This window comes from Rousettus aegyptiacus, unplaced genomic scaffold, assembly GCF_014176215.1.
Source record: "Rousettus aegyptiacus isolate mRouAeg1 unplaced genomic scaffold, mRouAeg1.p scaffold_m13_p_6, whole genome shotgun sequence".
Classification (NCBI taxonomy): domain Eukaryota; kingdom Metazoa; phylum Chordata; class Mammalia; order Chiroptera; family Pteropodidae; genus Rousettus; species Rousettus aegyptiacus.
The window spans coordinates 30,013,749-30,034,665 of record NW_023416309.1 but is presented as its reverse complement, the minus strand read 5'-3'; the positions used below and the strand labels follow the sequence as shown (position 1 = coordinate 30,034,665).

At 37.0% G+C, this 20,917-nt stretch overlaps 1 protein-coding gene across 1 annotated transcript in view; it reads left to right on the top strand.

The window, feature by feature from the left end:
* Nucleotides 1–4,252: 4,252 nt before the first annotated feature.
* PRKG1 (protein kinase cGMP-dependent 1) overlaps nucleotides 4,253–20,917 on the top strand; it is a 1,094,018-nt gene continuing 1,077,353 nt past the window's right edge. Inside the window, exon 1 of the mRNA XM_016154345.2 lies at nucleotides 4,253–5,201. Within this exon, the coding sequence (XP_016009831.1) occupies nucleotides 4,936–5,201 (266 nt within the window). The 5' untranslated portion in view covers nucleotides 4,253–4,935. The remainder of the gene's footprint in view (nucleotides 5,202–20,917) is intronic.

Genomic DNA, 20,917 nt, shown 5'->3' with positions numbered 1-20,917 from the left:
GAGCCCAATCCCTTTTAAAGGTTCACCTGATTAGGTTAGGCCCATCTAGATGATTTTATCTTAAAATCGGCTAACTTGGGACCTTAATTACATCAGCAAAATCACCCCATAGCAGCACCTTGATTAGTGTTCAAATAACTGGAGAAGGTGCATATACACCAGGCAGTGGGAATCTCGGAGGCTACTTTTTGAATTCTTCCTACAAGTAAATGAATAGGCTAACTATAGTAAATCCTACCTACAAGCAAATGAAGCTGAATGTAATGTAAATCTGTTTACTCTGACAACTGTTGGGCTACTTTCCCACCAGAAATCAAAGCAGAGGAACCGTTCCTATTTTATTTAAATTTATTTATGTAGGGTCACCTTTAATTAACATTTTGTTTTCACCTTACTTCATCTGAACCTTAAAGACTCAGATGCAAGGGAATTTAATATCTGTATCTCCACTTTATGGTTGGGAAAACTGAAGCTGAGGGAGATGAAATTATTTGCCTGAAGTCCCATAGCATTTCTGTTTCCATATTCCACATCCCAGGTCCCGTAGGATTTTATTTCTGCAATATTTAAGTACCATCATCTTAGTTTTATTTTTCAGAGTTTCTGAGAAAAATTATTTTTTCCAGCCCTGTAGAGAGAGATCACAGCAAATCATAAAACGTCATGGTCTTGAGTTATGTGCATCATGAGAAAGAATTCCCTTTACATCAATATGAATAACATTTATGTATGTTTTACCGCAGGGACATTTAAAAAAATAACTATGATTCATTAAGTAACTTCAGTAAATGGAGCTGACTAATTTTGAAGTTTACTTAATTGAGACAAATTTGTTTAATTTCATTTGCTAGTTTCATATTCTATGTGATGGTTGACATAGATGTTTCAGGATATAAAGGTTTTATCTTGCTCAAGGTGTGACCACACTTTCTGGTCACGAGAACATAGTTTAGGCAACAATGTTGAAGCCACTGAATATGCTCCAAGCTTCTGTTAACCACAAAGTACACTATAATCTTTATAAGACCAACCACACTCCGTCTTAATTCTTTCTTCCCCAAATTTTAAACTCAGTCAAAGTTCATGGATGAACGTTATCTGTAAGAACAGACTGATAATTTGAAAAGGTGAGTCACAGAGAAAGAAGAATTCCATAGAATCATTGAAGGTAAGAAAGTGAAATGGACGCTTGGTAACTTCTAATCCCCATTTCACAAATACGAAAAATGAATCTTCAAGAAGTTTAGGAATTTGCCCAAAGGCATACAGCTTGGGAAGTGACAGAGCTGAGACATAAATATAGATCATTTGTTTCCATGTCTAGTACTCTTAGTTCACCAATTGCATCCCTTGATGGAAAATGTGTTACATGCTGTTTTCCACAAATACTGTCATTTCTGTAACAAAAAAAATGTTTGCATGTAAGGTAGTGGAAATAAAGAGATGGTTAGAATTTTTTCTTCCTTGCCCATTATCTGCATTTTTTCTCCCCTCTGGATTTTTGTAACAGGCAACAAGGTCAGTGTTGTTGCAAGGTTGAAAGATGAGAGTGGTCCATCTGCTTAACAGTAAATGCAGCAATCGTTGAACTTAGACCAATAAAATGCTTTTGGGGAGAGGAGTATCTCACCACTGACATAGTTTAGAACTCCTAATATATAATGATAATAAAAAGCAGACTGACTTTTAGTCAGTTTTGTTTTTGTTTTTATTATTTTTTTTTATAGACACTGTCCTCTCATTGCCTCCCATGACACAGACCTGAATTAAAGGACAGGAATTCCCCTATGAGCTACTCACACTTATAAGACTTCAGATTTTTTAGAAAGTGTTCCTTTTGAAGGAGAGGGTGAAAGGCAAAGCACCATTATAACATTTGAAGATAATATACTTAAAAAACCATCTGAAACTATAAAATGTATAATATATTCCAAAGTTTCATAAGGAAAATGACTTTAGTACAGAAACTGATGGTCGAGAAGCCAGAGTTTTAGAAACCAATCTGGGTTTATACAGGATTTTAAGTTTAGTGTGTCACAGTTAACAAAGAACTTTTAGTTTGCTTGTCACTGGGCTGAAAGAGAAGTGGACAATTTAATGCATTTCAGGTAGAAGCAGTGTTGCATGGATCAAATCTGGGTACTCTGACCATGGGCAAATGACCTAATCTGGCTAAGCATCATTTGCTCCATCTAGAAAATGGTAACTAATAATGTCTACTTTATAGAGTTATCATGAAGATTAAAACCATTTAGTCACATGGAGGGTTTAGTCCTGTTCAGGCACATATTAAATAATAAATGTTTATTTACCATCACCGTTATTATTATCTGGTCGCATAAATACTTAAAAATTTTTTATTTTTAAAAATGTTTTACTCCGATACAAAATTTTGTATGTTTTCTTTATGTTTCTCAAATATGAACATTAAAACTCATGGATATTTAAAGACATAACATCACTGTGATTAAGATTTTAACAAATTTCTCCAAGGGCACTAGATGGCGACCTTTTCCTTTAAGGAAAAAATATCTAAGGATTCATAAATACTTTTGCTTTAACAGTTGAAACTTACTGCTGCAGATTTACAAGCAAACTACAAAAGGTAATGTCATATCACTGAACTCTAAATTGGCAGAATCGTAGAATTTCTAGTTTTTCACACACTAGGAGCAGTATGGTAGGGAAAGCACTCTCTAGGACATAGGGAATCCTGAATTCAAATTTATGCCCTTGGATGATCTTGGACTTTACCTTTCAAGGTCTTATTTTTCTCTTTTAGAATATATGGTTGTGGGTTAGATCATCTTTAAAGTTACTTTGTGCTCTAAAGTACTGTGATTTTTTTTTAATAATTCTATTTTTATTCTTCTACCAGGCTATCTTTTCTCAAGCATTCCTTTTGCTTTAAATTAAATATTTCTTAAGCCAGTGGACAAGATATAATGTTATAGGTGTCAACATTACTTAAGGTAAAACTGACTTATTCGGAAATAAGATTAATTTTGGAAGATATGAACGAGTATAGGATATGAATGTGAGTGTGAAATCTTGGGTTAAATGTTTATTTTTTAATAAGTGGAAGAAACATTTGAATCATATATTCATTTAAGATGGTATAAGACTTAAAAAAAAAAACCTGCCTAAGCATCATTTAAAATCTATTTGTATATTTTCCATAAATAAAGTTGAAATTATGCCTAGATTATTGAATGTAATAAGTTTTTTCTAATGTATTATTTTTAAATGTCAATTATTTTTAGTATTTCTAAAAGGATTATAGCAGATTAAATTGTTCATATTTAGAAGCAGCAGAATAGTAACTATCAAGATGGACAGCTCTTTCTCAAATATGAGTAGACAAAGTCAGTCTTCAGCATCGGGTGCGATTAAGATATTTAGATGTTGTTCGAAATATTTTTAACTTAATCAGATGAGTATAACTAATAGTAAATAATAGAGAAATCTCCAGAATAAAATATATTTTAGTATTTATATATAAACCAAAATATGCACCTCCTTTTGCTTTGTGTTTCAGACAAAGTAAAAGATTTTTTTATATATATAAGTAGACAGTGATTATACATTGATCTTTCTTTTTAAAGAAAGTTACCATTTCAGAGAGAATCTTTGTCATCTTAATTTGGATCTAGTTTTTTTCCTTTTACAAAAAGATTTACTAATTTTCTTATCATTACCTGAAAAATGCTCCTCCTACATACCCAGACAAACTCTTAAACAGTGATTTATATTATATAAAAAAGTTCCCTGTGGCATATACATTATTTAAAAGCTTAGGAATTAACAAATACTCAGGCCTAAATGGGTAGAAAAATCTCATTCTCCTAAGGTGAGGTGATGGATGCTCAGATGAGGAAGAAATCTGGGTAACAGACACAATTTTTCCCCAAATTTGAAACTGGTAGAGTGAGGCAGCAATTTAGCTGGAAGCCACCACTTTACAACCATGCTCAATATGCAAATTTTAACTGTAGCAGATGAAATAAAATCCAGACTCTAAAAAGTTTACAGCTAAGGCATGGCCTTTCTCTTTCCTGTAAACATTTGGCTCATTACCATATGCATATTCATCCAACTTCCCCACCAACAATTTTAGGTCACTATTTCCAGTAAAATTTTACCCTGAAAAGCTTGGAACTGCTATTATCCTGTCATTCTTGGTGGGGTCACAATCACAGGACTTCGCAGTAAGAAATATATATATATGAACCCTCCCTTATCATCCAGAGCAGAAGAGAATGGCGAAAACAAAGATTTATCCAGGTTATTGTCTAAAGGTAGTTTAATATTTATGCAATGTCACACCCCCCCCCCCAAAGTCTTTAGGTTTCAGTTACAAGCCCTGCGTCATCTGTCAGATCACATGATAATTGTTGCTATTTCAAGGATCAAGTGGCATAAAGCTCCCCCCCTACCACCACCCCACCCCTTTCCTTTGGTACCATATAGCGTGGAAGAGTGATTATTGTGTGATGGAGTGAGACCAGGCTTTCTGGTTCAACCCTCCCTACTAGGAACAGGGCTCTTGGTGGGGTGGCGCGTGCGCGCGGTATTCTCACAGAGTGACTGGGAAAGGGGGGCGGGGGAGGGGGTCTCAGGGGAGGAAGGGCAGCTCTAATTGGTTTCTCAATGAAAGATAATCACCTATTCCCCAGAGAGGCTAGGGATTAGCACTCTGCCTCTCCTCCTCTCAGCCCTTTTAGACTTCTCATCCTCCCCTCCGTGCGTTTAGTCCATTCAGCAGAAGTGGATCGAAGAAAGCGGCTCCTCGCTCCGCATTAGGGGCAGCACTCTGCTGCGCGCTGGTACTTAGCGCCCCATTCACTCACTTACTCTGTGCTAGCCTCGCTCGGCTGTTGTCCCAGCCGCCGCAGCCGCCGGAGAAAAAGTTTTGCAGAGGGGCTCAGGGAAAAAATGAGCGAGTTGGAGGAAGACTTTGCCAAGATACTCATGCTCAAGGAGGAGAGGATCAAAGAGCTGGAGAAGCGGCTGTCAGAGAAGGAGGAGGAAATCCAGGAGCTGAAAAGGAAGCTTCACAAATGCCAGTCGGTGCTGCCAGTGCCCTCGACCCACATCGGCCCTCGGACCACCCGGGCGCAGGGCATCTCTGCTGAGCCGCAGACGTACAGGTCCTTCCATGACCTTCGACAGGCATTCCGGAAGTTCACCAAATCCGAAAGGTAGGCACCAGGGTGCGGCGCAGCGCGGAGGGCCAGCGCGAAGGCCACCGATCCCGGCGGGTGGGCCCGGGTGTCCATCCGGGCAGCAGTTCAGGGACTGGGGGCTCCAGCTACAGCGGCAGGGGCTGGTCAGCGCAGGGCTGCTCGCTTGTGCACAGAGTGGAATGGGGGTGGCCCCTGAGGCCCGGGAATGGGAAGTGTTTATTTTTATTTCTGCCCATCACGTGCTGTGCTTGTCTCAGCCGGGCTGGGAAAGGCGAGCTCCTCTGGGAGACGCGCCCCTGTGGCATGGGGGTGGGGATAAAGACCACAGAAAGTTTTCTCGCGCTTGCTAACTTGGTCACTCTACACTCGGCTGCAGTCGTGCTGTCTTCGCTTTGCGCACCCCTGTGGGGGCACCCTCGATAGGACAGCACCCTGCCCATCCTGGGGCCTGGGAGCTTCCCTGAGGCGACCCTGAGACTCAGGCCATGGGGCATGCTCGTTTGGGCTGCTGGAGCCTCCCTCACGGGGAGGGGTGACAGGAGGCTGGACAGGGTTGGGTTCAATTTAAGGACTGAACTTGCCCAGAGCCCAAGTCCTATGGGGAGGGCTCAGGGGGCGGGGAAAGGGCGGCGGGGGGAGGGGGGAAGCCAGACAGCGTCTCTTCTATGCTTTGGGGATCCGGCCTCCAGGATGGCAGGACTGGGAGGTTTATTCACAGGGTCACTTTCCAGGCAGCTATGATGTCAGCAAGAAATTAAAAAAAAAAAAAAAAAAAAAAACCCTCACTTTCTGAGTGTTTCGTTTGCTTTGTTTGTATTCCTTCCAGAAGTGCCACACCTAGGGCTGGCCTGGGCTTGGAGGTGGCTGGCTCGGTGACCTTGGACTTGAAGCAGGTTTGAGGTTACTGGTCAGCCCTGTCCCAGGATGGATAATGCCCCTTCCTGGTCTGTCTTCCTTTTGAATCTCTCCTTGGAAAAGTTGAGATGAAGAGGGAAGGGACTGTTTCTCCAGGCGCCTCTGGACTCCTTCCTTTCCTCCTCCTGGGCACTTTAGAAGCCAAATCCTGCCAGTTCAAAGTTGTGTGTCGCTTGTTCGAGGTGTGCAGAGGAGGCCAGGCGACTGTGGCCACAAGTAGGAAAGCTTTTGCACTCCACTCGCTGCCTGCTCCGGAGAAGGCTGATCGATTGGCTGCAGCATTAAAGCGCCTCTGGACATTAGGGAGAGGAAGTGCAGACTCCAAAGCCCATTACTGGCTTTTAGTCTCTGGAAGTGCATGGCCGAAAGTGCATTTTGCAGGATATTGAATATTCCATTAGGCGTGCCTTCATGCCTGCCTACCTCTTACCCCTTCCCTCTTCTTACATCACTCGCTGTCTGGGTTTGGGGCTCAGGGGACCCCTAAATTAGTCCCTCCCTCTTAACTCTCTGTCTTTGAGGTGACTATTTCTAAGGAGCATGTTCTCTTGTCTGGTCACCATCCAATCCAGGGCCGTCAATGTCCCCCGCACCCCCTCCTTGTCTGTTGTTCTTATGTATCGATTACTATGTTTTGTTGGGGCGGGGGGAGTGAAAGGGGGCAAAGGAGTCTGGGCAGCAGTTAAGAGCTATTAGAAGAGGGCCAGGAACTGGGAGTGTTTGAGGGAGAAAAACAGGAATCAGGCAGAAAGGAACTTAGGAACTGTGGGCCCCTTCTGAACAGACGTCTCAGAGGACAGCTTTCAGATTTCCTGAGAGACACTCCACTTATAAAATAAAATGACACTGTCCACATGTCACCTTTTGGTCCAGCCTGCCTTGAAAGTCCTATCAGATTGAACAATGACATTCTTCCTCTCTGAGTCCAAGACAGCAAAACTGCTAATATTTGGCCTTGCCCTGGGCTGGGAAAGCTGCCGCCGCTGCCCCTAACTCCAGCCTCGCTGCGCATTCCGCGTGCCCTGCCCCTCGCTCAGCAGCTGGAATCAATCTGCCCACCTCCTTAAGAAGCCACTTACTTCATCAGCGGTCACCCAGCAGCTGCTTGCCTCCCAAGGAGGATGGGCGAAGACTTTATCGCATTTTTGAAATTTCAGATCTCTGTGTCTGGGCCGTGCCCCTCAAAGAGTAACCAGCACCCCTGCACAGCAGAGAGATTTCACCAGGGTCTGGAGAGGGCAAGAGAAACTCTCCCTCCCAGAGTCTACTTTCATTCAGGAGCTAGCTCTCAAAGAGACACTTTAGTTTTTCTTGACAAGAAATCTCTCTAAGAGTGAGAGGAGTTTTTGTATGCATTGGGAGGAGATGGCTGATCTTCCGTATGTACACATCCTCCTCCCTCGTTCCCTCCTCTCTTCCGCAGTCCCCAACATTTTCGTGTTAGGGATAAGAACATTCATCGTAAGAATGGATCATGCGCAGTAGAGGTCGGGTGCATATTTGTGTTTGCAGCAAGTAGCTGGAGTGCTTTTCCTCCTTCCTGCTGATTTACGCTGAGGGTAAACTTTTTCCCACTCAGCATTTAGTTTTCTACTTTCAAATGGGAGCGTGGGGTGTATTTTCGGCAAGCTCATTCACTAGAATTTAAAGAATTTTGACAGGTATATATGGGGACAGTAACCATCTTAGGTACTTACTCATCGTCATCTATCACTTAAAAAGACTACATTAGTTTAATTATCAGTGGCGAAAACCTTTATTTTGTCCACAAAAGAAAATAATTTAAAAAGTATTTCTGGGATGCAACATATAACAGAAAACAAAGTGTCTTCAAAAGTGTGTTTTCTAATATTCAGATCTTTGGATTTGAGGAGTAGATATTTCATCACCGCATGCACCCTTTGTTAAAAGCTATGCCTTGTTGATGGGCTTCCTGAGCCTGAAAGAGACTGCTTTACTGCAAAGCTAATGTTCAATTGCAATTTCTGTAGGATCTGAGTGATAGCTACTCATACTACAGGTTATTTTCAAACTTTAAAACTAGGACACCTCGTTTTTATAGTAACAAGAAAAGGAACATATTTTGAAAATATAAGAATTTAACTTGTTGGGCAGAATGATTAAAGAGTTTCTCCGTATAACTACTTTTAGAAAATGATTGCACTCTAAAATATTTACATAATAGGTAACAAAAATATCTTAAGCACTTATTTTAGTGGAAGGAAATGGAAGAATTCACCAGCTATTGTAATCAAGTCAGTACAATTAACCAGATTTCCATGTGTCCACAGAGGGTATAAGGCACAAACTCCATTAAGAATGATCTAAGTATCTAAGGAATGCTTAGATGAAAATTATACTAGGGAAAGGGAAGATCTGAGCTCTCAGTGTAAGTATCAAGTGTACAATATGACAATCATATTTGAAAAGAAAATATCAGACTTCTTGCAGTACTCATTTTCAAATACCTTAGAAATGCCCAGTAGGTATCAAGTGATTATCATTGAAAACTACAGGCTGTTTTGGATGACGATGATATTTTAAATTTATATATTACCGTTTGCCAAATAACTCTGAGTATTTCACATGGTTTTCTGTGAACTCTTGATGCTCTGCATGCATATGCTCCAAATTAAGAATTGCCCAATGTCCTTAACTCTTTCCCTTAAGTTTTACACACACCTAGATTCCTTCTTTTGGCTGTCCACTTAGCATACAGTTGTTGCTGTTGTTTTTAAATTAGCTTCAGCAAAGGCTGGGATCAATATTAATCTGTTATAGGAATAATAGATTGTATTCCAAAACCATTTGAGCTATTCTTGTCACAAATCCCTTGATTCTTGATAATGTTAGTTCATTATTTGAAACTTGAACTTCCTTCTACTGGGATGTGGATGGATGCCCCAGAAAACTCATTGCCTTTTGTATCTCTAATTTGATTCAGATTTGGTTATCCTGTAGACTAAGTCAAGGGATTTGGCCTAATTTTGATATAAATAACTTCAATGAAATGAGTGTGTACCAACTGAATTCTGGACCCAGCTCACTAATTGTTCATAAAAAATACACTTATGCTTTAAAAAACAATGACAACAATAATAAAGATAGCTAATCTTAGCAATCTTAGCACAATCCTAAGCTCTTTACCTATAAGTAGCTCATTGTTTTCCTAACAACAGCCCTAAATGACAAACTTTTCACATGAAGAATCTGAGGCTTGAAGAGTTAAGTCACTTGCTGGAGATTTTACAGCTAGAAAAAGCAAGAGACAAGTTTCAGACCCAAATCTTGCAGTTTGTAAAGTTCTAAACTACTACACTACATAGCCCTAGAATCGAGCCAATTTCATCTTAGTAACTAACTGGTGAATCCTTTCGATAAGAAGGCATGAACCTGCCCTAAATTAAAATAGGATTTCAAAAAAAATCTTAGAGCCAGCGCTAAACTGACATCATGAAATAGTTGCCAATGAGCTCTTGCATCCGGCACGTACACCTTGGATGTACCATGCCAGGTTTGAATTTCCTCAGGCTGTCCCACTCTTGGGACTGTCATCTACCCACCTTTCTATCTTCTTCCTTCCTCACCTAACTTTTCTAGCTCAGTGTCATGTCATAGGCAGGGCTGATGAATAGTACAATTGTGAAAATGATCTTAGTGGCCCCCTTTGGGTACCATTCACTGTACACTTTGCCTTTTGTACCCCTCATTGCTAATCCCTTCACCCCTACCAATCCTACTTTCTAAAGGAATTTATTACTGACAGTATATCAACATGTTTTCCAAGTTATCCTTTCTGGATTAACATAGTAATGTTTTCACAGGAGCTTCTGGGAGAGGATATTTCTTAGTATACCAAGATGAGTAATATTTATGATGGGAGTTTAAGGGGAGGCAAGATGAGAAGGACAAGGAAAGATTTTTAGGTAGGATGGCTTGTCAAAATCCTTGTGTCTTGTCACATGTAATTTGAAGACCATAGGTTCTGAGGATAAGCATGTCACACCTACTTTCAATCAAAGCCATACGGGAGGTTGATAGTACCCTGCTTTTAGTGATGAGAAAACAGCAAGCTATTGCTAAAGGCCTTTTTAAAGGATCACAGAAATGGGGCCAGGTTGTTTAGGTTTCTTAATTTTGCATCAGTAGAGGTTGGTGAATCGATGGCTTCAACTTATCACCTGTTTATACTTATTATTTAAGACATACCCACTTTGCTTTGGGATTTGTTCAGGTTCTGGAATCATGTACCTTTTCCAGATGTATTTCCAGAAGTTTTTGTTCCATTTGACTCATTGATTGAAATTTAGGTTGATAGTTTACATCTAATCTTGTACCCGCTATAAGTTTGACTGACCCTCATGAAACTATTTCTAATAGACCTGAAAAAACAAAAGATGTCATATCTTTTTCCTTTTTCCTGACTAAATGCCTCTCACCATACTGTGTAGGGGATGCTGAGAGTATATTAAAACCCTTTCTGTTGATAAGATTTTCAGGTGATTTCATAGTTGCTCGGAGTACAAATAATTATTTTCATTTGACATTGAGAATTTGCTTATCAGGACCCTGTGTTATCTAGGATTCTTGTAGCTCTTGGAAATTACTGTGAGCTCTGAGATAAACCAGGGATAGCATATCCTGTTTCACAAAAGTGAAAGCTCAGAAGTTTGAGAATTGTCAAAAAAGAAGTACTGACCTTGCATCTGTCTTTGTTGGTGTGCTCTGCTGTTGGGTCTGTCCCTGAAAAGAGACTATGTATATGCATATGTTTATGTGTATGAATAATGTGTGTATATGTGTATGTATGTGTACATACACATATATGTATATACATATACATAAACACAATTGCCACTTTATTCTTTTTATGATTTTACACTTATTATTCTGAAATTCCTCTAAATTTGCCCAAATCATGGAAAGAAGGGTTTACTTCTCAGGCTGTTATTGTAAAGCAGATCATAAAATCTTGCAGTTTGTCAAATTCTTGTGCTTGGTGTTAGGCATACAGCCCAATATTGTCTCCCAGCACAGGATACTAGAACCAATCTTAGTTGTGTCTTGTTGAAGTACTACCTTGTACTTTTACCCAGTGATATACATATTTTTACTTTCTTTTCTTTGTTCTTAGTTCTGCCTATGTTTTGTGTCTTTATTTTGGGTCCCTGTGTTGCTCAAGGATTTACTCAAAGCTTTTAAAGTCTTTTATATCTTTAGATGTTTCATATATTATGCAATTTAAATTTTCTAAAGATTTAAAAATAATTCTTAATTGTTCTTATTAGAAATATGCAATGCTTTAAAATATTTGCTCAATGGAAAATGGATATTTCCAGAAGTACATCTCGAAATAGACTGGTAGTATAACTAATCTCTCTATTTTATTTATTGTTGTTCTTAAACAACAGATTCCTTTTTAAAAAAAAAACCTTAACCTTTCACTACACTACTAACTAAGAATTATTGGTGGATCTCAGATTTCTGTATACATTACATTGCTCATTTTAAACATTTTCATGTTTTTTGTTATATGAGACTATAATAGAAACACTTAGTACCTTAGAAAATAGTGTAGTTTTAAATTCAATCAATATAAAGTTTATATTGCCTAGAGAGTTTTCAAATACTTTCTATAATTTGTCGTGTCCAGTGTGCTGGCTGCATGTTTAAACTTTTGTGTGTGTGTGAATATTGATTTGACATATTCTTAAAAATTAGTCCTAAGTCATCTATATGTTGATACTAGGAGTTGATTTGGGTTGATTTTGTTCTGTGTATGAGCACATTAATGGCACTTTAGTGTGCAAAATGATAAAATAAATGTGTTGATTTCATGAGTGTTTATTAAGGCAAATCCAGTGAGACGTCTGCTATAATTACCTTATTAGGACTCAGTTTGAGATTTTTACTTGTGATAAAGATTATACAACAACACTTTTTAAATTATTCTCTCAATTTAGAACTGAAGTTCTGTAATTTAAACTTTCTAGTCCGATTTAGAGAGAACTTCGAAATGTGTTTCAAATCCTGAGATGTGTCTTTATTTGAACACTCTGACCTCTAATGCTGCAAAAATGCTGCTGATAAACTTTATAGGGATTCTAAAAATACATGTTTGCCTCTTTCAAATATCTGTAGGCCCGTTGGTTCAATTGCATGATACTGTTGTTGTCTAATGAGCAAATCTAAAACCTTTGGGTCAATATTAATATTTTTCTTGATGCCTCTCATCGCCCTCATGGTGTGGATAATGCTAATTTCATGTATCACACTGCCACTAAGGAATTTAGCTACATATGCTAAAAATCCTCAAAATAGAAAATTCTTTTATATCTTAGGTTGTAAACCCTTGGGTAGAAACCAGGTCTGTTTATAGGAAAAATTCCAACCAAATAAAACCTTCAGCATACCATACTTTTCTTTTCCCAGATGCTAATTTTCAGAGAAAGGGTAAGAGCAGCACATAACTAGAATGTATTAAAAACAAACAAAAATCGTAAACCTTTTAGAGAGTAAAACCAGTTCATATTCAATTCGGTCTCCTCTCAGAGAATAAACACTCTATAAAATATTCAATACAATATCCTATGTCTTTCACAGTGGTGTGTTTTTGATTAGTTGTGAGGTTAAAATGAGTCAATAATAGTTTAAAATCAAAATCCATGAATCGTTTCTTAGAAAATAAGGTTTATTGCATTCACAAGTATGTTCCTAGGGATGGCTTTTTCCTTGCATTCCGACTGGTTTTCTCGACTGGTAGGATTACAAATACATGGCAGGACATGGCACATAATCCACAGAAGGTCTTGTCTTTTCACAAGAGTGTGTTGTACATGAGAACATCATCCCACCTTGTGAGTCACTGCTGGAAAAATGTGTGAGAATCTTCAACCTGAACTGTGGTTCTAAAAAAATAGAAATCTTGACCCTGCGACACTTAAAGCTACATATTTATAAATAATGGTTGTTAGATTTACTACCCTCCACTTGGCATATATACCTCAGGGGAATGTTTCCCAAAGTATGATGTTCACATTATCGGTGGCATCAGGGAAGTGTCTAGGTGGTACACAAGTGAACTTATTTTATATTAACAGGAATTTTAATAAATTTAGGAGGAAAATATGTAACAATAACATCAGATCCATGCTATGTGGCTATTATTGCTTAGAATAAGGATCAATTTTAAGAAAAGGTATAAAAGTATAGATTGTATATAACATAGATATGAGTACACAAACAAAGATGGGGAAAATTGTTTTTAAATCATTTTAAACAAGGAGGAAAATAAATTGTTTTCATATTCCTTTTCTTGTTCACCCTTATTCTGTTTTTGAAGATTCTGGCCGATTGAGTTCTCTCTGTGTCTATCTTTGGTGACTCCTTAGAGGGCTGTTTCTCAACTTCTCCCCAGGAATTGGAGTGGGGACATAGAGTTAGTTGGCTTTTATAAAACATGCTCTTTCTCTGATGATCAATTAGTCTGGTTAAGAGTTAATCATTTTAATATGTCATCAGAAAAACATCTTTTTCTCTCCCAGATTTATAATTTCCTTTGCTATGCCACAGTAGGACTCGTAGGTGAACAGGACAGCCAGGAGATAATACAGGGACACTAAGCTGCTCATCTCCATCCAGCCTGTGGTGCCTGGGGAGCTCTCTCTACCCAGAGTGTGTCTGTGGGACAGTGTGGCTTCTCATCTCTTCCCCAGCATTCTTCATTGGAACCTGAGAGTTGGTGTCTATGGCTGTGAAGGGTGGTAGTGTGGTATTTTGTAACCAGAAATACATGATGCTTTCCCCCTCCCCCCATTCTTTCTTCGTTAAAAATACAATTCGGAAAAAGTTTGGAAGGGAAAATACTTCATAAAATACAAATGTATTTTTCTGTAATCTGTATCCTTTTTGCTTGGAGGACTACATTAGATTAATCTAAACTATAACAAAGCTTTTAAAAATATTGTTAAAAGAATGGCTTTGTGGATAAGTGAGAAGAAAATAGGAGAAAAGAGGAACTATTATACAAGCTGGGCAAGGAATTTGCAACAATTGACTTTTCTTACCTCTAGAGCATAGTGCAGGTTGTATTTTTACTTAAGAAAGCGAGGTCTTAAGTTTTCAATAGATTTTGGTCCCCTTCAAGAGATGTGGGGAAAGGGTGGGCTTGATAAGAGTGACATAGAGGGAAAGGAAGGGAAGGGTGCAGGGAGAGAGAGGAGAGAGAGGAGAGAGAGAGGAGAGAGAGAGGAGAGAGAGGAGAGAGAGGAGACAGGAGAGAGGAGAGAGAGAGAGATTTCAACAGTTACCACAAGATGGCAGCAGGTGTATAATATTTAACAATTGTACAACTCGTTTGGGAAGGCCTTTAGTTAAATTTTAAAATATATTCTCAAACATATAACTTTCTTAATATTAGGATTCAGTGTTTGTAAAGTGTATCATTGACTACATATGACATTTTATTTTTCAAATTAGTAATAATTTTGGAGGAGTGTGTTTAAAAAGCCAAAGTTAAGTGTTTTTTTAAGAGAAACAAATAGTGTACTTTGCATGGTGACTTCTTGAAACATTGATCTCAGTCTGAGAGAAATTTCTAAAGCTCCTCAGGAAACCTCTGGACTCTTATTTAGCTGAGAGAATAAAACTGAAATAATTAAAAATTAATAGTGGTAAAAAAATATATGTGTGAGGAGATAGAATAATAAAGGAAATGGCTTCCAACTCACTCCCCCTCCTCACATAAAGAACTAAAAGTCAATTAGTATCAACAAAAGTTAGATCAGATATTAGAAGAAACTTCTAATAGTCTCTAATAGGTTGTTTGATCTCCTTGATAATTGTGGTTCTAGAAAATAATTAAGTAAATCTTAATATAGCCTCCTGTATTCTGAGGTCCTTCTTAGAAAAAAAAATCTATATAATATAATTATTTTTATACATCTATATATTTTCAAGAGAAAAGCAAAAGTGTTTTATGGAATGCTGTCAATATATATTGCCTTTCGACAATTTTAGGGTAAAAATAAACTGTGTAGTCTGACCTGCCACAAAGGGATAAATTGTGGGACACATCTAATGGACCGTACGTTTTTGAATCAATATTCCCTCAGAAAGTGCCATTCAGTCTTCCTGTAAAAGGCTGTTTCATTGAGTCTGTGACCCCTCTCATGTGAAACCCTCAGGGGACTGGAAGTGAAGTAGTCTTACTGATGGCATCATTTGTGATTTAACGCTGAGGAAAATTTTTCTTATTTTGGTCTGTCCCAGTAACCAAGGGTCAATGCAAAAAATAAGTTGTACTATGAGTAAAAAGAAGTCAGTTCTGAATTAATGTGATCACTTGGCTTCTGTAATCAGTCTCTGCTCAGATATTGTGTTAGATTGTACTTAGATAAACAAGCAAGGTGGGAAATGGAGAAAATTTAAAACAGTGCACATTTTGATACCCTATATGAGAATAAATTGACTTTGTAAAAAGTATTTTGAAACTGATATGTTTATTCGAAACTGTTAGTATATAAAAATACTCTTTGGGGCAATAATTTATATTTTTACTGGGCTAGGGGAAAAAATTTTGTGCATTCTGTGACTGTGAGAGACAATCAAGGTAAATCAAATGTAGGATATGCTTTTTGCTATCTGGAGGGCCAAAAAAAGAGAATCTAGGCTCTATTAGATGTGGTGAATCAAGAGATAAGTAGTAATACCTTTTGTTTTCTCTGATCTTTCTGGTTTGCTATTGAGGCAAGATATTCCCTAAGTATAGAGGCAAGGATTGAAGTATCCTAGCTTGAAATCTTCTAGTTAACTAGCCTTATCATCTGGCTTCAGGGTATCATAGCGGATGTCCACACAAGATGAGACAGGCTGTGGACTCTCTGGGGTTCTCGATAGCAAAGAAATCAGAACAATAATTTTTTTCTTTTGTGTGGTTCCAAATCCCTACTTAACATGTTAAAATCTGGATGTACTTTTTTTTTTTTGATACTTACAAGCATATACTACATCTCACATTCGCTGATTTTAATAATTTCTTGGGCTATATCTACTTCCTTAATTGTGTTAATTGTCAAAGTGATGCATGCTGGTTGTCAGACAATAAAAAGATATGTAAAATTTAATTATCTTTTCCTTCCAGTCTTTCCCACCTGAACTCCAGCAGGAAGCCAATGTTAACCTTTCTGTATGTTTCTGCAAACATTTACGTAGAGAGAACTTCCCTGATCATTTGGTGTTTTCTTTTCTTTTTTTTTTTTAAACTGAAATGGAATCATTACACAACACTCTTCTGTATCCTGGTGTATTTTGCTTAATAATAGTTCCTAGGGTTCTTTCTGAATCAATCTGTATTGGTCTCTCTAATAGCCATGCACTATTTCATAGTATTCATGTATGTCAGCTTATAAATATCAATATTTTTGTTTGTTTTGCAAATGTAAACAGTGCTGCAACTGATATTCTTGTACACCTTTCCTCGTATATTTTTTGTTTACATACGAAATAAATTCCAAAAAGTGAGGGTACTAGGTCAAAGATGTTGCTAATCTCCAGTGTGACTTTTTTATTAGTTTATGCAATTACACATCCATTTTCTATATGAGATAAGTGATCTCTAACTCATTCTATTAAAAGTAAAAATGCTGGTAACAATGACAAAGTTAATTTTCTACATTAAAGACAGAATTTTAAAAAAAATCAAGCATATAACCATAACAGTAACATATGGAAAGTTCTTATTTCTTTTTTTATACTTGAATTGGTTTCATGAGAATACTTTTGAAGCAATGTTTACATACCCTTTTCCTTTTCAGATTTATAAAGTCCACATTGTGCTTTCAGCTTAATTTAAAATTTAATTTATTTTTTAATTGAATAAAACTCCCAAATTCCTACAGTGTGATTTTGAAAGTAAGGATAAAATTGTTAGTATACAATGCTATTAAATAACTAAAGTCTTTCTTTAAGAATCACAAAGATTTGTTTTTCTTTCATCAAAATACTATTTTGATACTTTAAGGACTCTGAGGAACTTGTTCCCACTTGGGAATAAAACAAATTCCTAGTCTCTCAGCTACATTTTTTAAAAAGACTAGTGGGAAGATTTGGACATATATGGTATTGAAACTACTCAGTGGAGATTTCTTTTTATAGGGTGGTAACTTCTAATAAAGTGCACTTTCCTTTTTTTGACCATTGTAATAATATTGGACTAGATCTACTGAAAGGTGACTTTGTAAACATTTATTTGGATTGGAATTCAGTCACATTAAAGATAATCAAGAAGTTAAAGTCAAAAAGTGAAACTGTTTTTGGAGAGTAGGAAGAATAATCTCAGAAATTTCATCCCAGTCTTTTAGAGAATGTATCTCGATTAATTAGAACAATAGTCTTTAATGTCACAGACCTGAGGTTGAACTCTGGCCTCTCCTGCATTGTGTGATTTCAGACAAATTACTTCATCTCTCTAAGCTTTAATTTCCATATCAATAAAATAGGAATAATGATACTTCCTCTCCATAAGGCTTTGTGTACAAGGCATACTTCATACATGCTTTATGGAATAAGAAAAGATGATGTGAGTGTAAAGCCCTAAGTAAAAGTGCTGGTAAGAATTTAACAGTAGAAAGTTTAAACAGTTTTAGAGATTTTTTAAAACTTGAGTTCTGGTATTAACAAATTATCAAAACTCATGCCTAGAAAGGATTTTAGGAGATATACTTATTTATCTTTTTTGATTAATAAAACATTAATGACAAAGAAAAAAATCAAGAGGTTCAGAAAGATCGAGATTTGCCAATGACAGGAAGCTTGTTAGCGACAAAACTGGGATTAAATCCCATGTCTCCTATTTGCCATTCTAGCCCATCTTAAATCTATCTTAAACACCTTAAGTGATGGGTGCAATGAGGAAAACTAGACATTTGTAACTTGGAACAATGGGACAAGTGGAAATGAGATGGTTAGATACCTTTTACATGTTTTTAAAAAATATAAAATGTACACTTATGATTGGTCAGAACAAAGGACACAAAAGATGCTGTTACCCAGGTTAACATCCCAACCAAATTTAGAAGACCGTTTGTGTAAGAAGAGCTGTTTCTTAAAGGTTCTTGATGTAAATAAAACACTGCTGTGAATTGCCCAGAAGAGAAGATAGTAAGGCAGGAACATTCAGTGGATTAGCTATGTCAGGCTAAGGGAGAGACACAGGAGGCCCCAGAAGAGCCACTCAGAGTGGGGATTCTGCACAGCTGGAACATCTCTGTGGCCAGGGGTTCTTGATAGTTGTCAGAATTTATCAGGCTTATAGGTGCATCACTCCAATGCCGTCGTTCATATGCCTCTTCCCTCTCTCTGTGTGCCTGTGTCCAAACTTCTCTCTTGTAAGAACAACAGTCATTGAATTTAGGGTCCACCCTCATCCAGGATGATTTCATTTTGATGACATCTACAAAGACCGTATTTCAAAGTAAGGTCGCAATCACAGCTAAATGTTGGGGGCCAGTATTTAACTCATTACACCATGCCATTGGTTTTTCTGATCTTCCTTCAAACCTGCATTATAAAGCTATGACTTCTGAAGTTCACTGGTCCCTGTGGAAAGAGGTTTTGGATGAGGTGAGGAGTGAAGGACATATCTCAGTAATGATGCAAGGTTTTACAGAGGCCTTTTCACTTGCTGGTTCCAGCTGCCTTCCACTCCCTCCACACCTTTTCTTATTCATCAAAGGATTCAGTGTTTGTTGATAGTCCTTTGGTTCAAAGAAAAGTACAAGTCTCTTGTGGTTCCATAAAAAATCACAGATCATTGGTGGTTTTGATTCTCTTGTTTTTGTGGTATGAATTTTATAAAGATTTATAGGGAAGCAAAATTGGGCTTAAAATGAACAAGTAGTGATTTTTATTTCTGTAGGCTTTAGTTTTCTTACCTGTAATTTTAGGGTGAAAGAAACTTTTATGCTGTAATTTCAACACTTTACTTCCCTATAATTTTAGTAAATTGTTTCTTTAGGGTTACAAAGAACTAGTAGAATAAACCTCAAATAGGCGTATTACGATAAAGACAGTTTTTCTTTGGCACATTTATCTAAACCATGTCAAAATATAAACTAATTCAGAAAAGTTCTAAATGTTTCAATCAACTAAAATTATACACTTTAAAACAGTGTGGTTATATTTAGGCATATACTATTTTTAAGGTGATATTATTTTATATATTTAAAAGTAGAATTTAAATAGTTCTTTAACTTCTACCTCAAGCTAAGGTGCATACACACACATTTTGTAACCTAACTAGAGTATTTTTGTTAATGTGTCAAATAATAGACACTGTATTCTGACCACTAAGAATTTAAATTTTCTCTTTAATATTTAAAAAAATTTCAAGAGGCAGTATGAATTAGTTAAATAGTCTTATTGGTGATTTGGTTTTGTATAAAATACATTATGTAATAAAGGAAGTTCAGTTATTTGAAAATATAATTTTAAAATTGATGATAGTATAGGTATATTTCTGAGTATATTTAATTCTCAAACACTCATCCAAGATGCTTCAAAGAATTAAGATTTCTGGGAATAGTTTTGGGCTTATTGATGATATAGGATATTTAATGATTTAATATGGATGCGTTGAAACTTTTTGGAAAGAAAAATCTGTCCAAACACTCATGCTACCCCCACACAAGTATCTGTTCACTAGTCTCCTTGAGATTGTATATTCCTTTGTTATGTTTGCTTCCTGTCCATCTGCTGTCAGTTTTTCCTTTTTTCTTTTTTTCAGAAAGTTTGTCTTCTCATTGCTGGAAGAGATTTTAGGAATAATTCGAATGGCTGTTTCACTTTAAAGAAACTTTACTGAAAATATCCAAGTGCCTTCAGTAGTGGGTGGAATGGTCAGTAAAGTGTAACTCCATTGGGAAAGATGATTGGTCCCTGTTTTGTGGAAATTTTCCAGGGCTATCTTTTGTACTTAGTTGTATAAAGGTAGTTTAAAAGGTAGATGTGAAATTCCATCGAGCAAGTACAGAAAAGTGAATTGCATTACTCAACATTAGTCATCAGTTCTGTATTAAGCATCTTTATTATTTATTTGGGTAAGGATATCAATGACATCTTAATCAGATTCACAGAGGGCAAGATGCTGTAAGGGTTGGTAATTATATTGCAAAGCAGAATCAAGATTTCAAAGGTCTATGATTGGGAAGAGCAGTGAATTACAATCCTAATACACTCAGTGCTCTCTTTTTATGTTGAATATTTTCTAATGCTCTCTGACTATCCTGAAATGAAATTAATAGATTATATAACCATTTGCATACACAATTATGTGTGTATATGTATATAGTGTCCTAATGATAATATAAACAAAGGAAGAGAAAGTAATGTATAATCAAATGACATGTGGTTTTAAAAAAAATTAAGTGCTTGAATTGTCCAAATTGGAGATGCACAGGAAATGGAGCACACGGTAAGTTGAACCGAAGATGTGGAGTGCTTATACCTCTACCTGGAATCATTTTATATAACAATTGAAAACATACATTAGTACTGGTGTGTTTTATTGAGCATTCCAGTGCCACTAATAGTGTTTCTGTCAAGTGACCTAATTTCCGAATTAGCAAACAACTCTGTAAAGTTTCTTACAAAAGAAAGTTATCTACTTCCCTTAATATACATGATAGTTGCATTCCTGACAAACTTAATGTAATTTAAGATTATACAACAATAAATATTTCATTTACATGTATGAACGGATTTAGGTTCTAGGCTCAAGAATTGTCTATGGATTTTTCTTCTGTGTGAATTGCCAGTAG